Source organism: Cryptomeria japonica, chromosome 7 (assembly GCF_030272615.1).
Source record: "Cryptomeria japonica chromosome 7, Sugi_1.0, whole genome shotgun sequence".
Lineage (NCBI taxonomy): Eukaryota > Viridiplantae > Streptophyta > Pinopsida > Cupressales > Cupressaceae > Cryptomeria > Cryptomeria japonica.
In genome coordinates, this window is record NC_081411.1 from 201,563,630 (window position 1) to 201,588,643 (window position 25,014).

Below are 25,014 nucleotides of genomic sequence, written 5' to 3' on the forward strand. Positions count from 1 at the left end.
AAATGGGGTTTATGAAGATCCTCACATGAAAATTGAGGCTGCCCAGCAAATTTCAAAACTACCATTTGAGGAATATAGCAGGTTCAACGTACCTCATGCCGCTAGGCGAATCCCTGATAATTGACTTTGGAATTTTCAATTTTGAGTATGTCAATGGCTATTTAGCATATTTCAACAACAATCTAAAATATCTCATTTTGACTTTTGAACGCTTATTTGCCTATCCACTTTCCACAAAGAGAATAAGTCAGCTTTTGCAATTCAGTGCATCCTATACCTCGCTGTCAAAGTCTGTAGACTCTTTCATAATAAATTGAGTTCAAAGTTGCTTCGACATGGACAATTCCAATGACCAACTTCAGCAAAACAAATATCATCATAGACAGCCAGCTATTATTTCCGGTGACTAATTGGTTGATTCAAGAATCAAAATATGTTATAATATAATGCATTGCTCTAGCACCAAGACTCAATTGCAGATCTCTTTAATGAATCATTCCCACGTCATGTCAGAATATGTAGGTTCTTCCAACATCAGAAGCCTGTGAAACATATAAAATCATACTCAAACGGCACTGTTAACAATGGCAAAATCTTGCAGTGCCCTTCATTTAATTTTCCCCAGAGCCTGTAATTGTTTTCCAACAGTTGCTTTGAAGATGGCCAAACAAGAATTAAAAAAAATGCTTTATCATTATCACTGGCATGCTTTTTGCCTAGAGTACAACATTGTAATCTTCTACAAAGAAAAAAGGTTCGAACTCAATGTCATAAAAATAGCAAGTGCAAGATTTCCATAACTATAATGAAATGGCTTTCATCTGCTCAAGAACAGACATAACCAAAGGAGCCTTTTCAGGTGATCTTTGCTTGTAATCTTTGACTAAAGCAGCTGCTGCAAGGGACGGCAACTCTGAGCTTTCTTTTTCTTCCCTGCTACGGCCCTTAGCTAATTGATTGATAGCTGCTCCACACTGCATGTTTATACAATGTGTCATGTTAGACAACTGAATATAGCATGTACTTTTCAGTCCAAAGAAGGTTTATTTTGTATCCCAGGCAATTGTTAGGGTACTGGACTGAACAAACTAAATGTATATTTCATAACAGTAAAGGAATGCTTGGGGTAGCTCTACCATAAATGTACATTTCATAACAGTATATTTGTTGTAAATAACAAATATGCCAAGGCATGATGTCAAGCTTTCACATCTTACCAAGCAAACACCATATAGAGCTCGTGTATTCCTTCCCCCAGTGAAGTCAATCGCTGCAGCATAATACTTCTTAGCAAGCTTCAAATTTTCAAGTCCACCAAGTGTATAAAGCACCTGTTCGGCATTCAAGTAGAATATTATTTTTAGATTGTGCAGGCTTGCAAAATGAACTTAAATTTTACAACATGAACAACAAACAATTTATATAGGTATTTAATAGTCAACATAGTAAAAATGCTGCTGCAATGAGTGGTGAGTGGCAAAAGAAGATCACACAGAGTCTTGAATATTATAAATTTAATAAATACCTGAACTGAATATAACAGCACAATCAAAGCAAAGAAAACACAGTACAGCTGTTTGCCTCCGCTTTGGGCAGGCCTTCTTATATTTAACATCCAGCCAAGGATAGGCTTCCCTCTAGCTAAACTGTTGGTCTAAAACTATTGAGCACAAGATAAACTGAACGAAAAGCTAAAATATAAAAGATATAACAGATCTGAAGAATCGTCATAATATAATGAGCTAGATAATATTTAACCTTGAATTTACAACCAGCTCTTCATCTCATCAATTCTGAGCAATATTTATAATATTGCAATGAATTTTAAAAGCTATGTTACTGGAGTTTTAAGTACTAGGATGACAAGAAATGGTGGACTGAATTTTGGGGGCAACAAAATTAATGGGTAATAAGTAATAATGATGTATACATATATATATACATATATATATATACTACCCAGCACGCTATACCTTTAAGCTTAACAGAGGATTCATGCTCTAGAATGGTTGTATCTCAACTTGTATGTGGCTAGATTGCTACTGCCAATCAAAATGAAAACTGGACAAATTATAAAAATTAAAGAAAGTAAGCGCATAGGTACACACATAGCAACACAAGCCAAAACTTAGGTCTTGGAAATTTTGATGCCCAAAGATAGAAATAGAGGATATTTCTAATTTCAAGCTTCACATTTGTAAATGATGAGTATCATTGCTAACATTTCCAACTGGCAGTCAGCAATGTCTTGATCATTATACACCGTGCAGATGATCAGTCCCTAGTGATCCTTTCAGACCTCTCTCTTAGATGTTCAGAATTGCTGTTTTCAATCATTTTCAAGTTTGTTAATTCCCATAGCTGTTTGTCATATCTTCTACTTGGATCATCTTATTTCAATAGTGGCTTTCACCTGTTAAAGTTACCCCATCATTCCAGGAGGGTGAGAAAACCTTCATTTCATAAATTTATTGAATTAAAAGCTACAAGTGTGTTAAGACCAGGATAAGCTCCTGTAATTTCTATCTTAGCTTGGGTGCACTCTTCAAGTTTCGTTAAATTCATTCTACGACAGTTGCACATTGTATGTACTCTGCTAAGCATACACTCACTTGTTACCAGCAGAAACTGTGACTTTGAGCATTCACAACCTGTTGGATATAAATGGTACTAGCCTCTTCATGCTGCATTTCCTCTTAACATTGGATCTCTATGATATAACTCCTATAATTTTTCTGTGAACATTCAAGATTCCCCTTGCTAAAATATGGAATTCCCTGAATATTTCTTGTTCTAAAACCTTGAATGGGTAATGGATTGCATGGGACATGCTCTTACAGGATTCTTCACAGCTCCTGAGTGGATTTTCAACTTTGTTTCTTTCTTTCTTAACTCATTTTTTATGTATATGAGCTCATCCTCCAAATTGATTGTCTTACATTCCTAAGCGTCCTTCCATGCAACTCAATACTTTCACAATGCTCATTTAAGAGACATCAAAAATATGTTGTCTTAGTTTAAAAAATACTTATGACCAAGTTGATTATTGAGTTTCCTCCACTGGGCAGTGGTCTCGGTATCCCAAGCTCCCGTTGCTTGTGTTGGAGTTAATTTTTTAAAGCACACCATCTTCAGCAGTGTCCAGGGCAATCTAGGTGGTACCATCAGAGGGAAGACAGAGGTTCCATGCCAGAGACTGCAGTTTCTATTATCAATGAACAGATGACAACATGGGAATGGGAAAAATAGAAACAGGAGATTTTCGATATTTTCCCTAAAAACAACAGGCAGCAAGTTTTCATGTAGAAACTAGGTGAATGGGAAAAGAAAGGACAAGAAGCCAGTCCTGTTCTGTAGGAAGATATTCGGCCAAAAAGCAACTTACAAATGATTCCATTTTCTTCAAACTTTCTCTGCAAAATAAAAAATTAACAATTCGATAATCATCTCTAAGAACTTTGCAGCAGAAACTCAAGATTTAAATACCACATAAATTAAAACCACTTCAATCACAAATTGATCCTAAAACTTAGGTGTCATCCTTCCATAAAACTACGTCCTATGTTTCAAATGATTTTGTCCAGAACACCCTCGCATCTTCATTTTCATTCAATTCTTCTTGGTCTGATTCTTTCTTTTGATTGTTTTTACTACCTGCTTGAGATAAGTTATTGTACTCAATCCCAGGCATCCAGATGTCCACACATTGTTTGAAGAGGCTAATGAAGGATTTTTTTAGCACTACCAGACAATTCTTCCTTGAAACTGAGGGCAAACTACTAAATGGTTTGGGTGCTAAGTAGTTAATATCTTGCTCTACAAATAATCTATATTGATATTTGCTAAAATAATCTAGATCATGGATTGTCTAAATAATGAACAATAGCATAGTATTTCACCAGATAGATGTATTTCACCAGATAGATTGAGTACAATACTATTATAGGCTTATATAAGCCTTTCACTTTTTAACCAACCAAGTGACTAATAAAACTTCTCCATGAACTAATCTACCCAACAACTCGCAATCTAACCAATATAGTGTTGGATTATTTGTCATTGATGTCTAAGGGTGAATTATATCTGTTTATGATTTTCAGTTGAACAGCTTTCTTGTCTACTTGTTTGAGCAGCTATTATGCTTGAGGTGCCTGCCTAGCTGCTTGAGGTGGTTGCCTGCCTGGTTGAGCTAGCTGCCTGCTAGCTTGAGGTGTTTGGGTGTGTCATTAAGCTGTGTGTGTCTGCATCAGCTGGCTGTGTACCTACTTCAGCAGCTTGCTTGTGTGCTTATTTGTTTCATGTCATCAACTTTGTCAGCTTACTTGCCAAATCATATGCCATGTCATGGTTGAAAAGTCATAATGTGTCGGATATTATTTATTTATCTGAATATGGTCGAAGTTCTTTTATATAAGGATCTGAATGCTTTAATTATATTTCTGAATCGACAGAATGCCACATAAGGGAGTTTTAAAAAATCCGTGTGAAGGATGTTTCAATTTTAAATCTCTGTGTGCTTGAAAAAAAAAATTATTATTTCAATGCATCATTTCTTCCTTGCCGTTACAGTGAATTATGGAAATAAGTTTCTTTTGTGTGGTTGTTCTTTCTATTGCGCCAGAGGTAGCTGCGTCGGTTTTCTAAGCAATTGTAGATGCCGTGGTGGAAATTTACGTGCCTGACGCGTTTTACATCGTGCACTCTTTTTCAAAGAGTGTTCAAATTAAAAAGGAATTCGTGGTTACTAAAAATGGCTTCAGGCATTAAAACTCTGTGGTGTGGGCATGTTCAAATGGAAGAAGCAAATATTAACCGAAAAAGCATAGACATTATTGATAAGTCAATGGTAGCTTGTGTGGCTATATTATCCAGAAGTTTCGAACTCAGAATTTTTTATGAGTGGGAATTCGTGATGCCTTGAATATAGGTTTTTATCCAAAAAAAGGCATGGCTGAGTCGTTTTTTCTGTGAATTGAACTTGTCAAACAATTATCAGGCCTTCGTTAATATGTCGAAAATGGTGTTAATTTTTGGTGAAGAGCACGACAGTAAATATGATGGCTGTGATTTTATTTTTTTTAAATTTGGGAACTCATGAGAATGTGTCTCTGACTGGATTAGACGGCTAAGTCGTGTCTCAGAAATTGATTGCAGAATTCGTATTGATTTGAAGTCGTTTTTTTTATGCCATGTTTTGTGACGGACAAATATACGAATCTAAGTCCTGCGATGCATGGCGTGTTTTGTGAAGAAAAAGCGGCCAGTGCGATTAGTTGAATCTAACACTTGCATATACGTGAGTGTGTAGAGCAGCTTCTGTGAAGATTTCGGTGGGTATTTTTTTAACTCTAAGGTGTTAAAATTGATATGTGGTGCTGTGCGTCTTGAGATAGAATTGGAGTCTCTATTCTTCATATTGAACTCTGTTTACATACCTATCTTATAAAAGACAGACAGATTCTGAGATACTGTGTACCTTTGCTGAGTGTGGCATTTGATCTGGAAAGCATATTAATTTCTAATGTTAGCGAGTTCGAGCTCACTTGGAGGTTGGTACCTCTCTTGAATAGAGTTGAAGCTCTTACGGAGGTGGGTGCCTCTGTTATGTAGAGTTAGTGCTCTTAGAAGGGGAAGATTTTAAGTGAGTTGTTGCTCACATTTGTAATATGGGTTGCAGCCCTGTGCTTTTCTTTGAAGTGAATAGATTTCTCTTGTGCCGTGGTTTTTTACCCCAAAGGGTATTCTATGAGAAAATATTGTGTGTTCTTGCTTTGTGTTATGCTTTTATTTTCATATCCCTGTGTTCAATGGTTTATGAGTTTACAGATATTTTGAAAAATCTGAAACACTGATTCACTCTCCCTCACCCCCCCCCACTCTCTTAGTGTTTCCTGTGTGCTTCTCATATAGTATGAACATATTTATTTCAATAACAATCTACTATACCAACATATATTTATTTACTAATCTAGTAATTCAAACTATAGATGTAATATTTCCAAAATTCCCCCCTTATCACATTACTCCAAACAAAAGTTGGAGCAATAGAACTGGACTGGGACGAGTACAACAAACCAAATAACACCCAACAAACCAAAGGCATACACAAAGTTTACCAAGTAGTTAAAAGTTCATGGGCAAGCATGAATCCACAAACACGCCATCAAGTAATCAAGGTTGTTAAATAGGGATACACACAAACAACCATTATGGATAGATCACCAAGTAATCAAAATTGCTTCAACAAGGACACATATGCCATCCATCATCAAAATTTGTTTCAACAAGGACACACATGCCAACCATCATCAAAAGTTGTTTCAACAAGTACACACATGCCACCCATCATAAAAAGTTGTTTCAAAAGGGACACACATGCTGAAAACAACAATGAACACAACAACAAATAAGGATGGGGACAGACACAGTATCCAACAGCATTCTATGGATAGGGACAAACACATTATTCAGAAACACACAACTCAACCTGTATATAAAGACAAACAAACTATCCACAAGCACACAACCCTACCTATGAATAGGGACAAACACACTATCCACAAGTACAAAAGACTCCACCTTGATCTAAAACAAGAAAAGTATGAAGATCTGGAGCCTTTCATGTGGTTCCAATCTTTGAGTGACATGATGACTCAAAATGGGAAAATGTATCCATACTCGTCGTCTCCAATCTCCTCTTTCACCTCCTCACTTTCTAATAGTCCGATGCAACAAAAAAGCCTTTAAAAGCATCATTAGATGTAGCATGGATAGCTCTAGCGTGTAGAAACTTGTGTTTTGGGAAACAAAGGAAAATAAAAGAAGAAATGGAGTCTCACAGCGAGCTATAGGAATTGCAATGCACTATGAAAGTAATTTACCAATCAATTTCAAGCTACAAATGCTATTTAAATTTCATTAACAATTGTTTGACAATGCACATTGATTCAATTAACTAATAAGTAGTATTTCCAATTATCTACATCTCTGACTACGCAAATTTATCTAAAAGCCTCATGATTTTCAAATGAAGGCTGAGCCAAGCAAAGCTTTAAGTTGCATGTTTAACAACTAAAAACTGATTGCTCTATTATTGTTGGAACAGCAACTGAACAGAACCGTCTTCAACAAGCTTTCTGATGAAATGACAATGAGTTTCCACGTGCTTGGTTCTTTCATGGAAGACGGGATTCTTGGCAAGTTTGAGCACTCCATGATTATCACAAAACAAGGGAATTGGACCTGCCTGAGATATCAGCATATCCGCAAGCATCTGGCAAAGCCAAACTGCCTCACATGATGGCTTAACTGCTCCTCGATACTCTACTTCTGTCGAGGAGAGAGCCACTGCCTGCTGCTTTTTACTAGTCCATGTGACTGCACCGGATCCCAAACTGAACACATATCCAGAAGTTGATTTCCTATCATCAACCGAACCTGCCCAATCTGAATCTGTGAACCCACTGAGTCTAGGATCATGACTCCGAGTGTAAAGAAGTCCATAATCAGAGGTGCCTTTCACATAACGATGCACACGCTTTGCTACTACCCAATGATCAGCCTTGGGGGCTGTCATGAAGCGTGAAATGTAGCTCACTGCAAAACTGAAATCAGGTCTAGTAGCAGTAAGATAGATGAGACTGCCCACTAGTTGCCTGAATTATGTTTCATCTATAGAAGGAGAATCAGACTTGGCTAACAACTTTAGTCTTGTCTCCATAGGTGTGGAAGCAAGTTTGCAATCCTACATTCGAAACCTATCAAGCAAGTTCCTAGCATACTTAGACTGAGAAATAAAAATGCTACTATCAGTCTGCCAAACCTCAATACCTAAACAATAATGGAGAAGCCCCAAATCTGTCATATCAAAATCCTTGCACGGGTCCTGTTTGATTTCTGCAATCAAATGTGCCGAATTGCCAATAATGATCAAGTAATCCACATAGACAACCAGAAAGAGAATATCATCACCAGAGTGTTTGATATACAGATTACTATCAGAAGGACAACGCTGAAAACCATGAGCAACCAAGTACTGATCAATCTTTCTATAGTCTACATACTTGATGTTCTTTGCCGGCAACCTTGAAACCAGGAGGCTGCATCATGTAGACTTCTTCTTGCAACTCCCCATTGAGGAAGGCACTCTTAACATCCATTTGATGGACTTTCCATCCAAACAGAGCTGCAATAGCTAGAAGAAGACGAATGGTACTCATCTTGGCAATAGGAGCAAAGGTCTCCTCATAATCAATGCCCTCCCGCTATGTGAATCCTCGAGTAACTAATATGGCCTTATACTTATCCAAAGTACCATCTGCATGATACTTGACCTTGTACACCCATTTGCAGCTAATGGGCTTCTTCCCTGGAGGAAGATCGGAAAGAACCCAAGTGTTGTTCTTCAAAGGGCTCTTGTATTCTGAGTCCATTGCTTGTTCCCATTCTGGAATCCCTTTTGCTTCTATATAGGTCTGAGGCTCATAAATACTATGAATGTTGGCAATGAGAGCAAAGTTAGTTGTATTTTGTTGCTTGCCCTTATTTCTGGAAGATCTACCCTCAATGAGCTCATAAGGACGAAGATCACTAATGGTCTTAGCCCACTATTTAGGCCGGAGAGTAGAAGTGCCAACATCAGATGAAGGAGGAACAACTGGAACTGGAGGTGGAAGAGGATCTGGAACAGGTGGAAGATTAGAATCATCCAGAGGAAATTCAAGTAGTGCATCATCAAATACAGAATCTGCATCATCCCTCCCATCAGGTGAACCAAATGGAAGACGAACACCTAAATTAGAAGCCTTCAAAGGCTGATCCTCATAATTCTGCTCAAACGAAGAAAGCTGAAATGGTCCTTGATCTTCATCAAAGACAATATCACGACTGAAGATAAGACGATTAGTGTCTACATCAATCAGCCCATAGGCCTTATGGTTGTCACTATATCTTGTAAACATAAGCTTCTGACTCTTGGAATCCAACTTAAAGCGCTTGGTATCTGGAATCCAAACATATGCAAGAGAGCCAAAAACTTTTAGATGGTTGATCCTGGGTTTGCGACCAATCCATGCTTCCTCAGGGGTCTTCCCCTTAACAGCATGAGTGGGAGACCTATTAAGGAGATAGGCTGTAGTAAACATTGCTTCAGCCCAATACTTCTTAGGAACATTTATGTGTTCCAGCCAAAGAAACGGGACTCGAACTCGGCTCGGAATCGGACTCGGACTCGGACTCGGGACTCGGCGTCAAACTCGGCTCCAGACTCGGCTGGACTCGGGAAAGTGAAAAACTCAAGAAATTTAGAGATTTTTAAAGATTTAAAACTTGTTTCAGGCACCCTTTATTGAATACACCTTAAAGACACAATAACATCATCAAACTCGGCTAATTTGATAACATACACAAGTATACATCAATCACATAAGCATAAACGCAAATTGTAGCTGAAGGAAATAACATAGATATATAAATATTGTCAAATGTATACAATATTACAAAACTCATGGAATAAAAAATCCATGTCATCATATGATCATCATCAAATGTTTCATACAAATACCAAAGGTAAATACAACTACAAGCCTATGGCTCAGAGGAGCCTGCACCCTCCGGCCCTGGCCCCCTGCGAAGGCGTCTAAGGTAGGTCCTGGATGATTCGACAGCCATAGCCGCTCCCCGTGACACCATGCCATGCTCACCAACATCAGGAACATCCATGTCACTATCTGCCTCTAAATCTCCTGTCTGTGCTCATGCTCTCCACTCCTCCTCTGCCATGGCTATAGTCTCAGCCTCTATATCTACCTGGTCGATCCAATCAATGTCAGACTCGGAGCTTAAATTTTCCCTACTTATATCGACGCAGTTTCCCCCCATATTTTTCGACGGGGGTTTGGGGGTAGCGCCCCCAAGGTGACATGTTTTAACCCTAATTTTTCTCATTCTCAAGCGAAGGTTGTAGTGAACAAAGACGATACCATTCATTTAAAAAAAACTTTTTAAAATGTATTTTTTTTGTCATTTTACTAACCCAGCCAGTAGCCGAGTTTGAGGCTTGGGACTTGCCAAGTTTGGCGAGTTTGAACCAAACTCGCCAACTTGGCGAGTCTGGCGAGTTTGCTCGCCAGACTCAGACGAGTCCGAGTCCGAGCCCCAGAGACTCGGTGAGCATGACTCGGACTCGGACTCGCCGAGTTTAGGCGAGTCCGAGCGAGTCCCGTTTCTCTGGTTCCAGCATAGACCTAGCCATTTTTGTAATGGTGTGGTTGCGACGTTCTACAATGCCGTTTTCGTTGAGGGGTGTATGGTGTGGTTAACTGACGTTTTATGCCATCTGTATCACAGAAAGTGGAGAAAGCAATAGAACAAAGCTCCCCCCCCCCAATTATCAAACCTAAGAGTAATAATAGAACAACTAGACTCTTTTTCTACCAAGGCCTTGAATTTCTGAAATACAAGAAACACATATGATTTCTATCTAAGAAAGTACACCCACATTTTACGACTGTAATCATCAACAAAAAGTAAGAAATACTTGCACCCAGTAACAGAAGGAGTATTCATTGGAACACATACATCGACGTGGACCAACTATAGTACCTTAGATGCTCGCCATGAGTCACCATCCTTGAACGGTGTCCTGTGTTGCTTCCTAGCCTGACAAGCTTCACAAACTCGATGATTCTGAGTTTGAATATCAGGTAGGCCATGTACTAAATCTTCCCGAACAAGCTGAGCAAGGTAATGAATGTTCAGGTGACCTATCGTCGATGCCACAGACGAGTGATAGAGGAGGATTTTGTTGCGAAGGCATGCTCAAGAGAATCACCTGTATCCACAAGTCTATAAAGACCATGATCCTCAATACCAACAGCAACAAAAGTGTGTGTCACACGATCTACAATTGAACACTTATGGGCACTAAAGATGACATCAAGCTGAGGAGAATGCCGCATAATCTGACTCACAGAGAGAAGGTTTAGTTCCATGCCAGGAGCGTAGTATACATTGAGGAATATGAGATTCCTCCCACCAGATTGTATCTGAACGTTGCCCTTGCCGACAACGGTATACTCTTCACCTCCTCCAAATATGACTGAATCAGTATAGGGAGAGAATTTTGTAAACCAATCATGCATGTGAGTGAAATGTCAAGAAGCACCAGAATCAATATACCAAGCAGAAGATTTCACGTGGTCTGCAAGTCTTTTAGCCATGAAGGCGTAAAAGGCACTCTTTCTGCTCTGTGTACTCAACAACATTGGCTTTAGGCTGAGACCCTCCCTGCTTCCGATATTCGAAAGCTATGTGATTGTGACAATCCTTAATCATATGACCAGATTTGTGACAATAATTGCATTGAACCTTCTTCTTCGAACCTTCCTGTGACTGACTAGAGCCCTTCTGCTGAGAGGACTGAGATGACTGAGATTTGCCTTTATCTTTGTGAAAAGATTTGGCTGCAAAAGCTTGTTCTGAGGAGGATGAAGTGGCACCGCTACCAAACTGTTGTTTCCAGCGATCCTACTGCAGAAGTTTGGTGCACAGCTCTGGAAATTTCAAATCAACATTCGTAGACATAATGTTGAGAGTCTCTATGAAGTTCTCGTAGGATTTTGGTACTCTTTAAGGTTATGACTACCATATCCTCTTCCTCCATCTTTCGACCAATAGCTTCGAGTTGATCTTGAATGTCCTTAATCTTCATGAGATGCTCCTGTAAGGACATCTGTTCATCCATCATGATGGAGAACAACTGGTTCTTCAAGAGGAACGCTCGACTTTTGTTGGATGTCTCATACAACTCCTTTAGATGCTTCCAAATTTCTGAGGCTGATTTGCTAGAAGGAATTTGAGGTAACTGGTCATCTATGACAGAGAGCTTAAGAAGCATGACAGCTTCTTGATTGCGATCATCAAATTTGTCCTAATCAAATCCGGCAGCAGAGGGAAGAGATTCTTTTCCCAAAACCAAATCATCAAGGCGGCGATATTCGAAAATAGTCAACATGCGCTACTTCCAAGTGTTATGATTTTTGTTGTTGAATCGTTGACTGCCTTCCAACATCAAGTTGGTCAATGATGCCATCTTGCACATTTCCCAATGCACAGAAAACGAGAAAATCTGAAAAGGTGTGAATCTGAAACAGAAGCAAAATCAGGTACAAACTTTGAAAAAGACGAAGTACGGCTGGCATGGATTTCAAGAAAAAAAAAATCCGGCTGACCCAAAAAAATATGATAACCCAGATTAGTTTTCAAAAAACCCACAAGGAATCTGAAATCAAAATGCAGATCTGACGGCTCAAAAATCAAGGCACGGAAAACAATGCACCCAGAAAAATCTGACGACCTAGTTGAGGTCTCGAAAAACCTGCCAAAAATTTGCAATCAAAATAAAATTTCGACTTGAACTAAAGGGTCAAAACCCTAGTCGAAAATTGCAAGAAGAAGACCTGGAATGCAAAGAACCCTAACCGTCAAGAAAGAGACAACGAAGAAATCCTGTCACCGAAACTACAAAAAAAATACCCAAATCCACAAAAACCATCTCAGGCCACGACTTTGGTGAAAATCATGAAATGCAACTCGCGAAAATGAAGATCACGTCGCTCCAAACATGGGTTTTGGCGGAAAGTAACCAAGGCGCAATAAATCACGTCGCATGAAATAAATCATAAGAGAAAAAAAAAAGAACACGAAAAATGTCAGGAGGCACACAAAAAATCATACAAAGAGAGATGCAGAAGATCGCGTGATGTAGACGCACGAAGAGACGGGTGGTCGTGGAGCCAACCAGGCACAGGTCGAGGGCAAAAACGCGGCACAAAAAAAAACTTTTAAAAGATTGTAGGTCACGCGCGTGGAGAAGACAAAATTAGCTTGTTTTGATACAATCGTTTTTCCAAAAATCTTAAAAATTTCTAAATGGAACAAATCACCCAGGAAGAATTTTTAAAATGGCTACTCTAATACCATATTACGGAAACATAATTGGTAAAAAATAGTTGATGATTAACAATGAGCAACAACGCTCAATAAATAAATTACAAGGATTTACAAAATAGAAAGTTTCTAGGAAACTTAAATTACAATATATTACATGATTGAGCATTAATAATTAACTTAGGCAAATATAATATTAATATGCTCCACTTTGTATCCCAACTCATACAAAGTTGTGCATGAACAAGTGATTGCTGCAGCATCAAATGCCTCTTATGGCCATTGATCCACGTGACTAGATTCCATCACTTCAGGAATATAAGAAAAAACAATGCCCATCTAGACTGCTGATCCAAAGAACATGAATCGCTTAAAGACCATCTCAATATACCTATCAGGGTAGTCTTATGATTTATATCTATCTCTATTACTCTAATACTCTCTTCCCAGAAACTTCGATTGTCAACTGTTGTAACCTCTAGTCCCATTGACCTACTTTTGGTCATCTATGGATATCATATTAATAAAATATCTTTCTTTCCTTCTTTTCTAATTGCAAGAGATAGCTCAATAGGAACTTCAAACAGGTGGCACTCACAGAAAGCATATTATGGTTTCACAAATAATGACCAAAAAATCATCATAGAGTTGGACACAAGACAAAGATTAATATAGCTCAGCTGACCCAACTTCTTCCAGTTGTGCCTCCAAATGATCATTTTGGGTTCTCCAATATTGTTCAGCTGGAAAGAGCTCATGGAAGCTGTGAACAGGAAGAACTAGTAGTGACAGATGACCACAAAGAAAACCTCCATTAGACGAGGCCAATGAAAACAATTCATATAGGTATTTTATATCTCAGATGCACAAATTCTCTAATTGATAATGGAACTTTAAGCAACTTTGCCACCATCGAATCACCTTGGGTACCTGTTGACGTGTATTTTATACACAATCATACACAGAATAAAATACCAATAGGTATCTTATCCTCTCTTGAGAAAATAGTCTCTAACTGCTGAAGATCTGCAAAAAGGATCAGTTAGATGGACTCCAAGGTTCTTTTAGTGGGGTCTCCACGTGTGGACAAGCTTTTTAATGGTATGATGTGATTTGCTGTTTCCTCCAAGGCGTCTTACGGATTCCAAAGGCTCGAAGATTCTACTAAACTAAAAAAAAAAAAGCTTTCAAAAAATAGCAAAAGGACAGGGTTTAAGGAAGTCTAATCTAGCCTAACCCTATGAACGACTTAGCATGAATGAGATTTGGCAAGACTCAACCAACTTCAATTTTGCCATAAGATAACAACTCAATTGAAATTAGTGCGATCTTCTAAGGTAATAATGATGTTCAATGCATCAAAGACCAAGGACACTACTACGAGGGTACATATCCTAGATACGAAAATGCTTGAAGGTTAGGGACTCAAAATGTTCTCCAGTCGACCACGCAAGGCGTTCCTACAATCAGCAAGAAGCTAGTGGTTTGGATTGCGAATCCCACCAAATATCAAATCTCACACTTAGTCTTTCAAATTAACAAACTACTTTGATTGAGCGTGATTCAAGTACATCCAACAACCATGAAGATAACTTAAGAAATTTGCAACAAAACACCATAACTTCAATATTTTATTGATTTCCAAGTCATCATATACAACAATTGCTTGAGTTTCTCTCTTCAAGACTCAATCTTGCTACAAAATAAGAATTGCTTCTAACTCTAATCTCTCTATTTCACTCTTATCTGACTATTCGACTATTAACTATTACCAAATGAAATGAAAAATGGGGGTATAAATAGCATCCCCAGTTACAATGAAAGGTCCAGATTGAAAGTAAATCAACGGACAAGATCATGACACCTAAACCCTAATTAGGGTTTGTTACAAATGACCTCCTTTTTACTGAACAATATTAAATACATAGCCAAATATTAAATTTGGCACAAAAATCTAGGAGGTATCAACCAATGAAAAATAAGATGTCATGTCATCTTTAACAACCTTTCATCTAGAATCTTATTCCCTTTCCAATTCTCTTTCTTAGCATATGCAATGAATTTTGTCACGATTCCTTCGATTTCTGTGATTGGAATCTTGGGAAGATTCTTGATACTCTCTTCTAAGTGGATGACCTGATCGAATGCATCTAGAAGAGCTGCGTCCCAAGTAGGTTCAAGTTCCTTAGTTCTATCAATCAGGAGCATGGTGGCATACATCTGATCATACTGTTCATCTGTAACATCTGCATCTTTGCGAAAGATGATCTTGATTCTATCCTCAAATTCTTGTATATCCACATCTGTCTCGACCTCGATCCTTCTGCCAAGAATGGTACGAAGTACCTCAAATACTCTGTCCTGGATCGGATTGATCACCTCCTCAACTTGACCACATCTAACACTGATGTCCTCGAAGAGAACACTCTTTATATGGAGTAAGGTTGACCACTGAAACAAACTGTGAGAATCACCTTCTAAGATCCTCTCTTGCGCTAAAATTCTTCTGGATGTATGTCTTATTACTTTCAAGACAGGGATGACAACGTCCTTGGTATGGGCAAATGCAGCTACTGTTGCCATCAATCTGTGGATTATCTCAAGAACTTGGATAGCCTGATGAATGATCTTCGACATCCTTGTAACAAACTCTATGGCCACTGTATGAGATCTATCCATCCAACTACATGTACGCTGGACCAGGTTCCTGAATCTTTCTGCTTCATTGATCGATTGAAGGGGCAATGCCTGCACTGGTGACCTAACTGGATCCTGATGTCCCAAAGGTTCATTGATGTGACTGAAATATGTCCTCCATGCACCGACCTCTCTCTCAAGTTTTCTATTCTTTTCCACTTCTTCTCTAAACTTGTCCTTCAATGCCTCAAATGTGTCGGTGGCATCATCTAAAGTCTGCTCTGCTGTGGATGGTCCTAACTCAAAAGTCTGTACATCATAATCCTCTGCTAGGATCTCACCCTCATATTTATCTGCTGCCGGTGTAGCTATCTGCAGTTTTCTAGATCCAGTCTCATCTCGAATCATCTTGGACATCTTTGTAGCCTTCTTCTTCTCTGTTATCACATGTGAACGTCCAACAAAGCTCTCTAAGTCAATTGCATTGTCCTCGTCCTCAATTACGATCACCTTGGTTAATCTTTCCTTCAACCAATCTGGGATATTCGATCTTGTCTCTTGAACTTGAATTTCTTTATGTACTATTTCTTCTTGTCTGGGAGGAGATGTTACTTCATTATCTTCTTCTAAATCATAGTCTTGGAGAGATCCATCTGACGAAACATGTTGTGCCTGTCCTTCCTCCTGTCTGTCATTCTGTACCATCGACTCCATGGACTCTTCCACTCGAACTGTTCTATTCTCTGGTCTGGAAGAAGTACCCGGTACTTGATCTTTGTTGGCACCTTGCTTTTTCTTGGACGACTCCTTCTTTTCTGATCTTTCCTTTCTCTTTGAACCTCTCGAATGGAGATTGCCCTCACTGGCACACCGAAGGTTACCTTCACCTGAATTCCTAGGATTAGGATTGCCTTCACTAACACTTGCTCCACCTTCGGCTGGTTTCTCTTCCAAAGTAAAAGACATAGCTACGCCTTGTTCTCTCAACTTCTGATGCTGAACGTCTACCCATCTGCGAGTACAAGACAAGACTGGTGCCATCAAATCATCTAAATCCACGACCTCGGGCTCATTCCAATTCAAACTTATTGTTTTGCTTTCTCTATCATATGAAGACTGGATGTGCCTGCCATTGTCCTGAGCTTGGTCGGCCACTCTGTAAATCCTGCATTTCCTGATGAAATCCAAAGGCAATCTAGAATGTATCTTTCGTTTCACTTCAAGATCATCTAGGAGGTTCATCATAAAATCTTCAATTTGATGCTCATGTCTAAATCTTCTACCGACCGTCTCCTCTAAATGTCCATGTGGATCAAAACTATTCCTCCAAGCAAAAGATGAAAAAGAATACAAGGCTAACTCCTTCTCTGCGTCATCCATGGCTAAGACATTAGGACATACCTCAACTGAATTACCCAAAATAACAGGTACCTGAACTCCATTCTGATGTCTGTGTCTAAATGCCTTCACATATGCTGCCAATTGCCTTGTTACCTCAAGTAACACAATTCTGTCTGTCGGATACCTCGGCAACATGTATGGGGGTAAAGGACATCCATGCACTCTAATGTAAGTGAACTTGGGAAACTGAATGAACCAAGCACCGTACCTCTTGATGAACTCCTGGGCATCCTGAGATAATCTGTTGTGAATCCCTCCTTGCAACGTCCTTGTGATGTTCATCGTGAAAGTATCATTGACTAACTTGTAGTTTTTCCCTGGCGGATGATGCAAGTAGGTATAGGATTCACAAGCTCTGACCTCGCCGGGTCCTCTTCCAATCACTCCTCTGTGGGGTAGTCCTGCGTACTCAACACTCCTGATTAAGGCATAGATGACGTATGAACTCATGTGGAAGGACTTAGTAGCCCTGAGTCTTCTCAACTGTACGTCTAAGCAATGGCTAATTATCCTAGCCCAATGTATCGTACCCTTTCCCTGAACAATCACCTGGATGAAGTAAAACATCCATTTCTCAAAATAGAAGGCATGAGGTGCTCCTGTAACTCTGTTGAGCATGGTAATCAAATCTCTGTACTCCTCCTGGAAATCAATCCGATGCGGTGTGTTCAGTACTTTGCTTAGACGGGGACGACTCTTAAGTAGCCAGTTCTTGTTGATTATGCTTAGGCAAGCATCTGGATCATCATCGTACACTGATCTGGCTCCTTCAATGCTCTTGTATATCATGTCCCTGTGCTCTGGAAGATGGAAAGCTTCACTTATGGCTTCCTCTGAAAGGTACGCCAAAGTGTTTCCCTCATTGGACACAATTGTCCTGGACTGTGGATTGTAGTGACGGGCACACTCGATCATCAACTCATGGCACTGAATAGCTGGAGGAAAACCGGCCGCCTTAATGATGCCACTCTCTATTATTCTCCGGGCGACAGGTGATGGCTTGCCAATGTAAGGGACCTCTCGGAACTTCTTCGTGCTAAAGTTCCCCAGGTTTGTATCTCCAATGTTGCTCCATTTAGACACGATCTTGGTCTCCACTTCCTCGGTCTTCTGATCTTCTTTCATGAGAGCTGAGCGGCTGGTGGATGCTCCCGCCTTTGGGGTCGCCATACCTACACAACATTCCATTATAAGAAATAGATTTTGCAATAAATAACGTTGATTAGAGAGATAAAGTTTTTAGGAAACATCATGATAAGTCTCTAGAGTTATCGTTTCCTAAAAAACAACGATTGAGCTAAGAGATTCAAAATTTGAAATACGACGATGAATGAATAAAGCAATAATAATTAAATCGCCATACCTCGATAGAGAGCTAACTCTAAAATGCAAAAAGAAAATTCGCCTAGGCAAAATTGAGGTATAAAATAATCTTCAATATGATCTCCTCAAAATTGACTTTGCCACCTTTGGAGTGAACGTGATCTTCAAGTATCGCCTTAGACGTGGTCTTAAATGATCTTCAAATTTGCCCTTGACAAATCGCTCAAACAAATCCTCCAAGTCTTTAGCAAATTCGCCTTAATGTATCCTCAAGTTCGCATTTGGTGTGGTCTTCAAATTCGCACCACCCTTGATGTATAAAGCGCCACCCTTTGGATGAATGAAATTCGCACCACCTTTGAACACACTTCGCACTATATTCGCCTCTCCTCAATTCGCATGAAGAAAGGTAAAAATGATTATGTGAAAATGAAAATTTCCACTCCCCTTATATATAGCGCTCACACCTTTTCACCCCCTAGGCCGACTTGATAAATAAAACCATTTTTAAAAATGATTTTAAATGATTTGCAATAAAATAACAAGGCCGACTTGCTTAATTGAGCGCTCTAAATTCGATTTTATATTAATTAATTAATTAATTATTAATGCCTTGTGGTTTTTAAATGTGAATTTCGATTTTTAAATAAAGGCAAAAAATAATTAATAAAAGATAACGCCATATTAAATGCTAAATAAAAATGGATTTTCAATTTTTTAATCGATTTAGCATTTAAGGAAATTTAAATTTGTTTATTTGGCGCCAAAATTGGAAGACAAAGGGACGTACCTCATCACTCTGGTCCCTTGGAGAGGGACAGGAGCGATCCACATTTTGGTCTCGATTTTTGCATTTCTTACGTCCAACTTCTTCATCTCCACGTTGAAAATCGATCATCTCGATGTGTTCTTCGCATTTGATCATCTTGCATGTGTGCTTAAGTGCCTTTTGAGTGTACATCGCCCTGGTCCTTTGGAGAGGGACAGGAGCGATCTTCTTGTTTCCACGTCCATCTTGCATCTTTTAACTTCGATCTTTCATTGTTGGCGAATAACATCCTTTGTTCGTGTTTTTTGCGCTTATTCCATTTGCTCGCATGAAGTTTTGGGTGTATTAAAGGGATCATCGCCCTTGTCCCTTGGAGAGGGACAGGAGTGATCCATGTTTTCTCCTTGACCTTGGCAACTTTACACTTTGATCTTCGTTGTGATGTCCTTCAAACGTCGTCCTTCACCTTACCTAACTTCGCCTAGCTTTGATCTTGAAGGAATATGCGTGCTTTTGATAAGGTCGCCCTGGTCCTTGTCCAAAGGACAGGAGCGATGGGGGCTTTTCACCTTGATTGGCAATGTTTGGACGTTGAAAACCCTTGCGAATTACCTTCATACGATGCCTTGGACCTTCTAAAACATTGCGAAGTCTTGTCCTTACGTAAATTTTGCATGAAATGGCCAATGCATCTAACATCGCCCTGGTCCCTTCCTGAGGGACAGGAGCGATCTAGGCTATAGGGTGCGAATTTGATCATTGCGACGACCTTTGAATGTTTGTGCTTGCTAAAGACGCCTTGAAATGTCCCTCGCCACCTTGTCTTGACTTGGATCGTCTTGAAACTTGCGTAGGAAGCAACATCATCCTTGCATCGCCCTTGTCCCTTGGAGAGGGACAGGAGCGATCCTCCTTTTGTAGCCTTTATCTCACCTTGTCAGGTTCCAAGTCTATATTCAACGGATTCGTCTTTCTTCACTCCATTCGTTCATGCCTTGACATTGTTTGTAACTTTGCAAGAAAATCAATTATATCAAAAATCGCTCTGGTCCCTTCCTGAGGGACAGGAGCGAACTAGGCATTTAGCACTGTTATGGATGTCCCAAAAATCTTCAATTTATATTCAACGCATTTATCTCATGTTTTTCCTTGTTTTTGAACGTAAACTTGCCTTGACCTTTGTCTGGATTTTGCATAATGAAGGAAATCGCTCTAGTCCCTGGGAGAGGGACGAGAGCTACAAGGTACCTCGCCCTGGTCCCTTGGAGAGGGACAGGAGCGATTTGGTCAATATAGGTCATTCTCCTTCGTTTCTGCATCTCAAATTATATTCATTTGGCAAAGCATCTTCCTTTGGACGTCCTCAAATCATTAAGTCATCAAAATCTTGCAAGGACAAGGCGAAATTTGATTTGTAGCTCCGGTCCTTCACTGAGGGACAGGAGCGATTTTCCTCCTGGAGGCATTTCTGTGCTCATGAAAATCTTCAATTTATATTCAATGGAAAGATATCGCCATTCTCCATCACTTCCAACTCGAAATTTGTCTGGACTCTGCAGGGATGATGAGATATTTGAAAATGAGCTCCCGTCCTTCACTGAGGGACAGGAGCGATTTTGCTCCTACAGGCCAAAATAACATGATTTTTCACATTTTAACACTTCACGAGGCGAAAACAAATCAATTCCAATGCCCAGGATCAAAATCAAAAAAGTCAAAATTTGGTCAAAATATTCAATCAGACAAAAATATCACATTTGACTGCCAACACTTAGACAAATTAGCTCTGCATTAACATTCCTATTGAAAATTAGACCATTTTGGCGAATTCATTGCATTCAAAATTTGCATCCTAGAAAAGGAAGCTTGAAAGCTCTCAAAAAACGACTGGATTTTGGCTTGAAAAGACAAAATTTAAAACCCTAAGGCTTGACCCTAAATCCAGACGACTAACTAACTAGCAAAACCCTAAAAACGAAAGCGAAAACGAGCGAAAAACAAGCAAAAAGAGGGGGTCCCCATTTGCGATGGGGCGATGTGTGAAATGGTCACAACAGTACCCCAATACTCCCACAACTGATATACTTTAGAGAGAAGCTTCTACTAAAATATTAGACAATTCCCAGCTTATCAGTCAGCTCTCCATATCGCTTTTCTTTTACCATTGTAATATCACTTCCATATTTGCAGTAACCACTGCGAATTTTCTCAGTTATGCACAGGACAAGTATCCACGTGCTGGCCATCACTATGAGATGCATATGATTGGAAAACAAAAGTTGTGAATAAGAACAATCAGATGCAATGAGACTATCCAGAAACACGATTACCAAGTGCTAGAATGGAAATCGTGACTTTACAGAAACAAGGAATACTGCGCCCCTGGCACATAAGGAATGGTGTTGTCATGAATTCATTCATGGCATTCTCCTCTCCACCCTTCAAGATATGCTACTGCCATGCAAAAACGTATAACTGGAATCTCATATGAAGTGACTAAAAGCGAAGTAGAATCAAATTTGGGATTATAGGAGATGCAAATAGATAAAGATAATTTGGAAGCAGCTGCTCAACATAACACAAAACACTCCTATATCTTCTTGCTGACTTATGATCTGAAATTTTAGCTTAAGTTTTATCAAACTTAAAAAAACTGGCTGGTCTTATTTAGCAACTGTCCCCTTAAACAAGAAAAATGGCTCACTGAATATATAATCCAGTTGGCATTTTAACAATTACAGTTAGCTATTGATATATTGTTGGGCAAAAAACCCATATCTCAACTTATTCGGATTTCTGCGGCTCTGTAACACTTTAGACCAAGATAGCTTCTCCCACACCAAACAGCAGTAGCAGATAACGAAAAGAAGGAATTATACTTGAATAAGAAGAACGTTAATGTAAGCAACTATACTTGTGAAACAGCATCATTGTGCACTATGTTTAAGCTTCACATTTACCAATACTTCATATCCACATGTAGAACAATTATTTACTATCTTTCAAAACAGGGAGTGACAGATAAGCCACACACCTCTGCATATGATAGGTGAAACAAAGCATTTGATGGTTGGGCAAGTATCAGCTCTTCAAAGCAAAAGGCTGCTTGTTTATACCTACAAAATAGAAACCAAAAATCAAGTGTAAGTTTCTACCATGTCATTATATATCAGTGAGGGTCTACTTTGCTGATCAGAATATTTTTTATGCTTGTAATCCAATCTTCACTAGAATTTAACAGTGGCTGGGAATAGGGACTGATTCTTCTATCAAGAAGCTAAAATCAATTAATTGCCCAAGTACTATACTCAAATTTGCTTCTGAGACTGAAGCAAAATGCTTACTAAACACAGGTAATATTTAGAACTTCCAAAAGGGACGTCAAAGACAAATAACTCACATTTGAAGAGAAATATATATGTCCGCAAGCTCTCTCCAAGCATCATGATCTGCCATGAATCTGCAATGAGGATTTTTTAAACCAACTTATATTGACATCATTTTCCACCATTGCTTATAACTCTGCTTTAAGAGAAAATGCATTGCCTCACTTACATCTCAAGGTATTTATTGAGACATTCCACAGCTTCTAACAAATTGCCTTGCGCCTTAGCAATGGCAACTTTCCTCTTATGAATTTGCTGCAATTACAGATAACACAGTCACTCCACTTAGCCCTAATATAATAGTTTGCATACATCACCAAAACATTGTAATAAACGGACTAAGAAAACATAGTAGGCATGGAAGAACCAATGTAACACAACTAGAATTCACTACCACCCAAATCTTACAGACCCAACAAAGCTTTTAACTTCCACCTAAAATGAAACGTTAAGAACATATAAATTATAGCTGGACCACCTGGTCTAATAATTTGATGTGAGAACTGTTAATGCAACAAGTAATTATCTACTATTCAATTATCTATTGTTTGGCAGGGGAACTGTTGATATATAGAATATGAAATTTAAAGAAAGACAAAATAGACATCCCATATAGATAAAGGATGATTTGAAGAGTGAACTTCTTGAATTACTGAAATGAATTTTCAAAATTAATCAGCACCTATATACAGAGCTTGTGGTTGCTGCCTCTACTAAAATTCCTCATTTTCCAATTTACATTCAGGTAAATTAATTCAACAATGCAATAGTTATAAATAGTTTTACCATATTAAGATAAATCTTCAAGAAAACCACCTCTGTAAAATTGCAAATTTGTCTGGATCATCCGAGGAACCAAACCACTTTCTTCTAATATTTCTCGCATTGCAATATTTCTTTCTTCAAATAAAAAATGCTCTCTTAAGGCATAAAAACACAATCTATTTATAAATTGTATGGTGCAGCATATGCAGCAGGCTTACATATTTCAATTTTATTAATATTATCAAAATCAGTGGAATCCGCCATGTTCATCAGGGCTCTGTATTTCAATTTCAATAATGGCATTGCTAGGCTGTATGTAAAATGTCAGTGTCATATGTATACAGCAACATGACTTGGATGTGATTTATGTTCTCAAAGCAGGTCATAAGTTGTGGGAAGCTTCTAGTTTGAGTCAAACTAATAGTTGGAAGGGCTATTTTTGAGAAATTCCAATCCTTCGCTTTATCCTCCAATATTAACCTGTGCATGTTTTTTATCATTAAAATGGCTACATTCAAAATTAAGATCCATCACTTTAAGTAGGAAAGCTTATCATTTAACTAATTCTATGTAGAAGTGATCAAGAATGCTTCTGGATGTTAACAGTCTAAAAAAAATTACAGGTGATCCATCATTAAGATGAAGATATAAATGAAAGAATTGCAAACCAGTGCTCATTAAATAGACAAGGGGAACATGGTACAAATCAGAAAACAAGGAAATAAAAAAAGGAAGACTATTAAAAGCTGAAGAATAAACACAAAAAAGAACAGTTTAAAATAACTGAATAAATAATGTAGAATAATAATAAGTCATTAAGAAATTAATTGATGTGTTTGTAATATTTATATACATATTTGTGAGAATAAATAAAAAAAGACATAAAGCCCTTTAAATGAGAAACTAAATAAGGAAAGAAAGGAAAAAAATATTCAAAAAGTTGTCAGTGAATAGAATATTAATAAATAATAATTATTATTTATTATTAGTAAGGGTGCATGCGTGTGTCTATATGTAGAAATAGAATAAACCTCAGTTACCGGTTCTTGCCTAAACTGGCTGGGTCCTGGTCCTGGTCCCTGCCCGGTCCTGGTCCCAGCCTGGTTCGCCCTGGGTCCCACCCGGGTCCTGCCCAGGCAGCTGGGTTCCCTGTGGGTCCTGCGTGACAGGACCCACAGGGAACCCAGCCGCCTGGGCAGGACCCGGGTCCATGCAGGACCCACAGGGAACCCAGCCGCCTGGGCAGGACCCAGGTAAAGGACCCACAGGGAACCCAGCCGCCTGGGCAGGACCCGGGTGGGACCCAGGGCGAACCCAGGAGGACCCGGGTGAACCCAAGCCCGTGGGTTCCCAAAAACGGGGCCCACGGGTTAGGCAAGAACCGGTAACTGAGCTGAAAAGAATAAGAAGAGAAGATATCAATATCAGAATATTTATTGGCATTGGCAATTATGGATTTATGATTTATGATTTATCTGTTATCATTTATGTATCATTGTATGGGAAAGTTACATTGTATGTTTCATATTTGTATGTTTGAACTGTGAACATATATAATTTTGATGTTTGAAGTTTGAACATATATATATATATATATACGTACGGACGAACCCGTACCCAAAATTTATTTTTTTTGGCCGAATCTGCGAATCCGTACCCGAATCCGAACCTGAATCCAAACTGGAACCGGTAACTTAGGAATAAACCCATAAGGTAGGGTAACACCATACAATACTCATTATGGAAGAAGCCACTCCATGCTATTTCTCAAAGAGATCTCAAATA

At 38.9% G+C, this 25,014-nt stretch overlaps 1 protein-coding gene across 1 annotated transcript in view; it reads right to left on the minus strand.

The window, feature by feature from the left end:
* Window positions 1-278: 278 nt before the first annotated feature.
* The window catches only part of LOC131857056 (uncharacterized), a 50,510-nt gene continuing 25,774 nt past the window's right edge, over window positions 279-25,014 (minus strand). Inside the window, exons 5-9 of the mRNA XM_059209083.1 lie at window positions 22,634-22,719; window positions 22,479-22,538; window positions 22,113-22,194; window positions 1,218-1,331; window positions 279-974 (exon numbers count right to left, since the gene is read on the minus strand). Coding sequence (XP_059065066.1) covers window positions 801-974; window positions 1,218-1,331; window positions 22,113-22,194; window positions 22,479-22,538; window positions 22,634-22,719 — 516 coding nt within the window. The 3' untranslated portion in view covers window positions 279-800. The remainder of the gene's footprint in view (window positions 975-1,217; window positions 1,332-22,112; window positions 22,195-22,478; window positions 22,539-22,633; window positions 22,720-25,014) is intronic.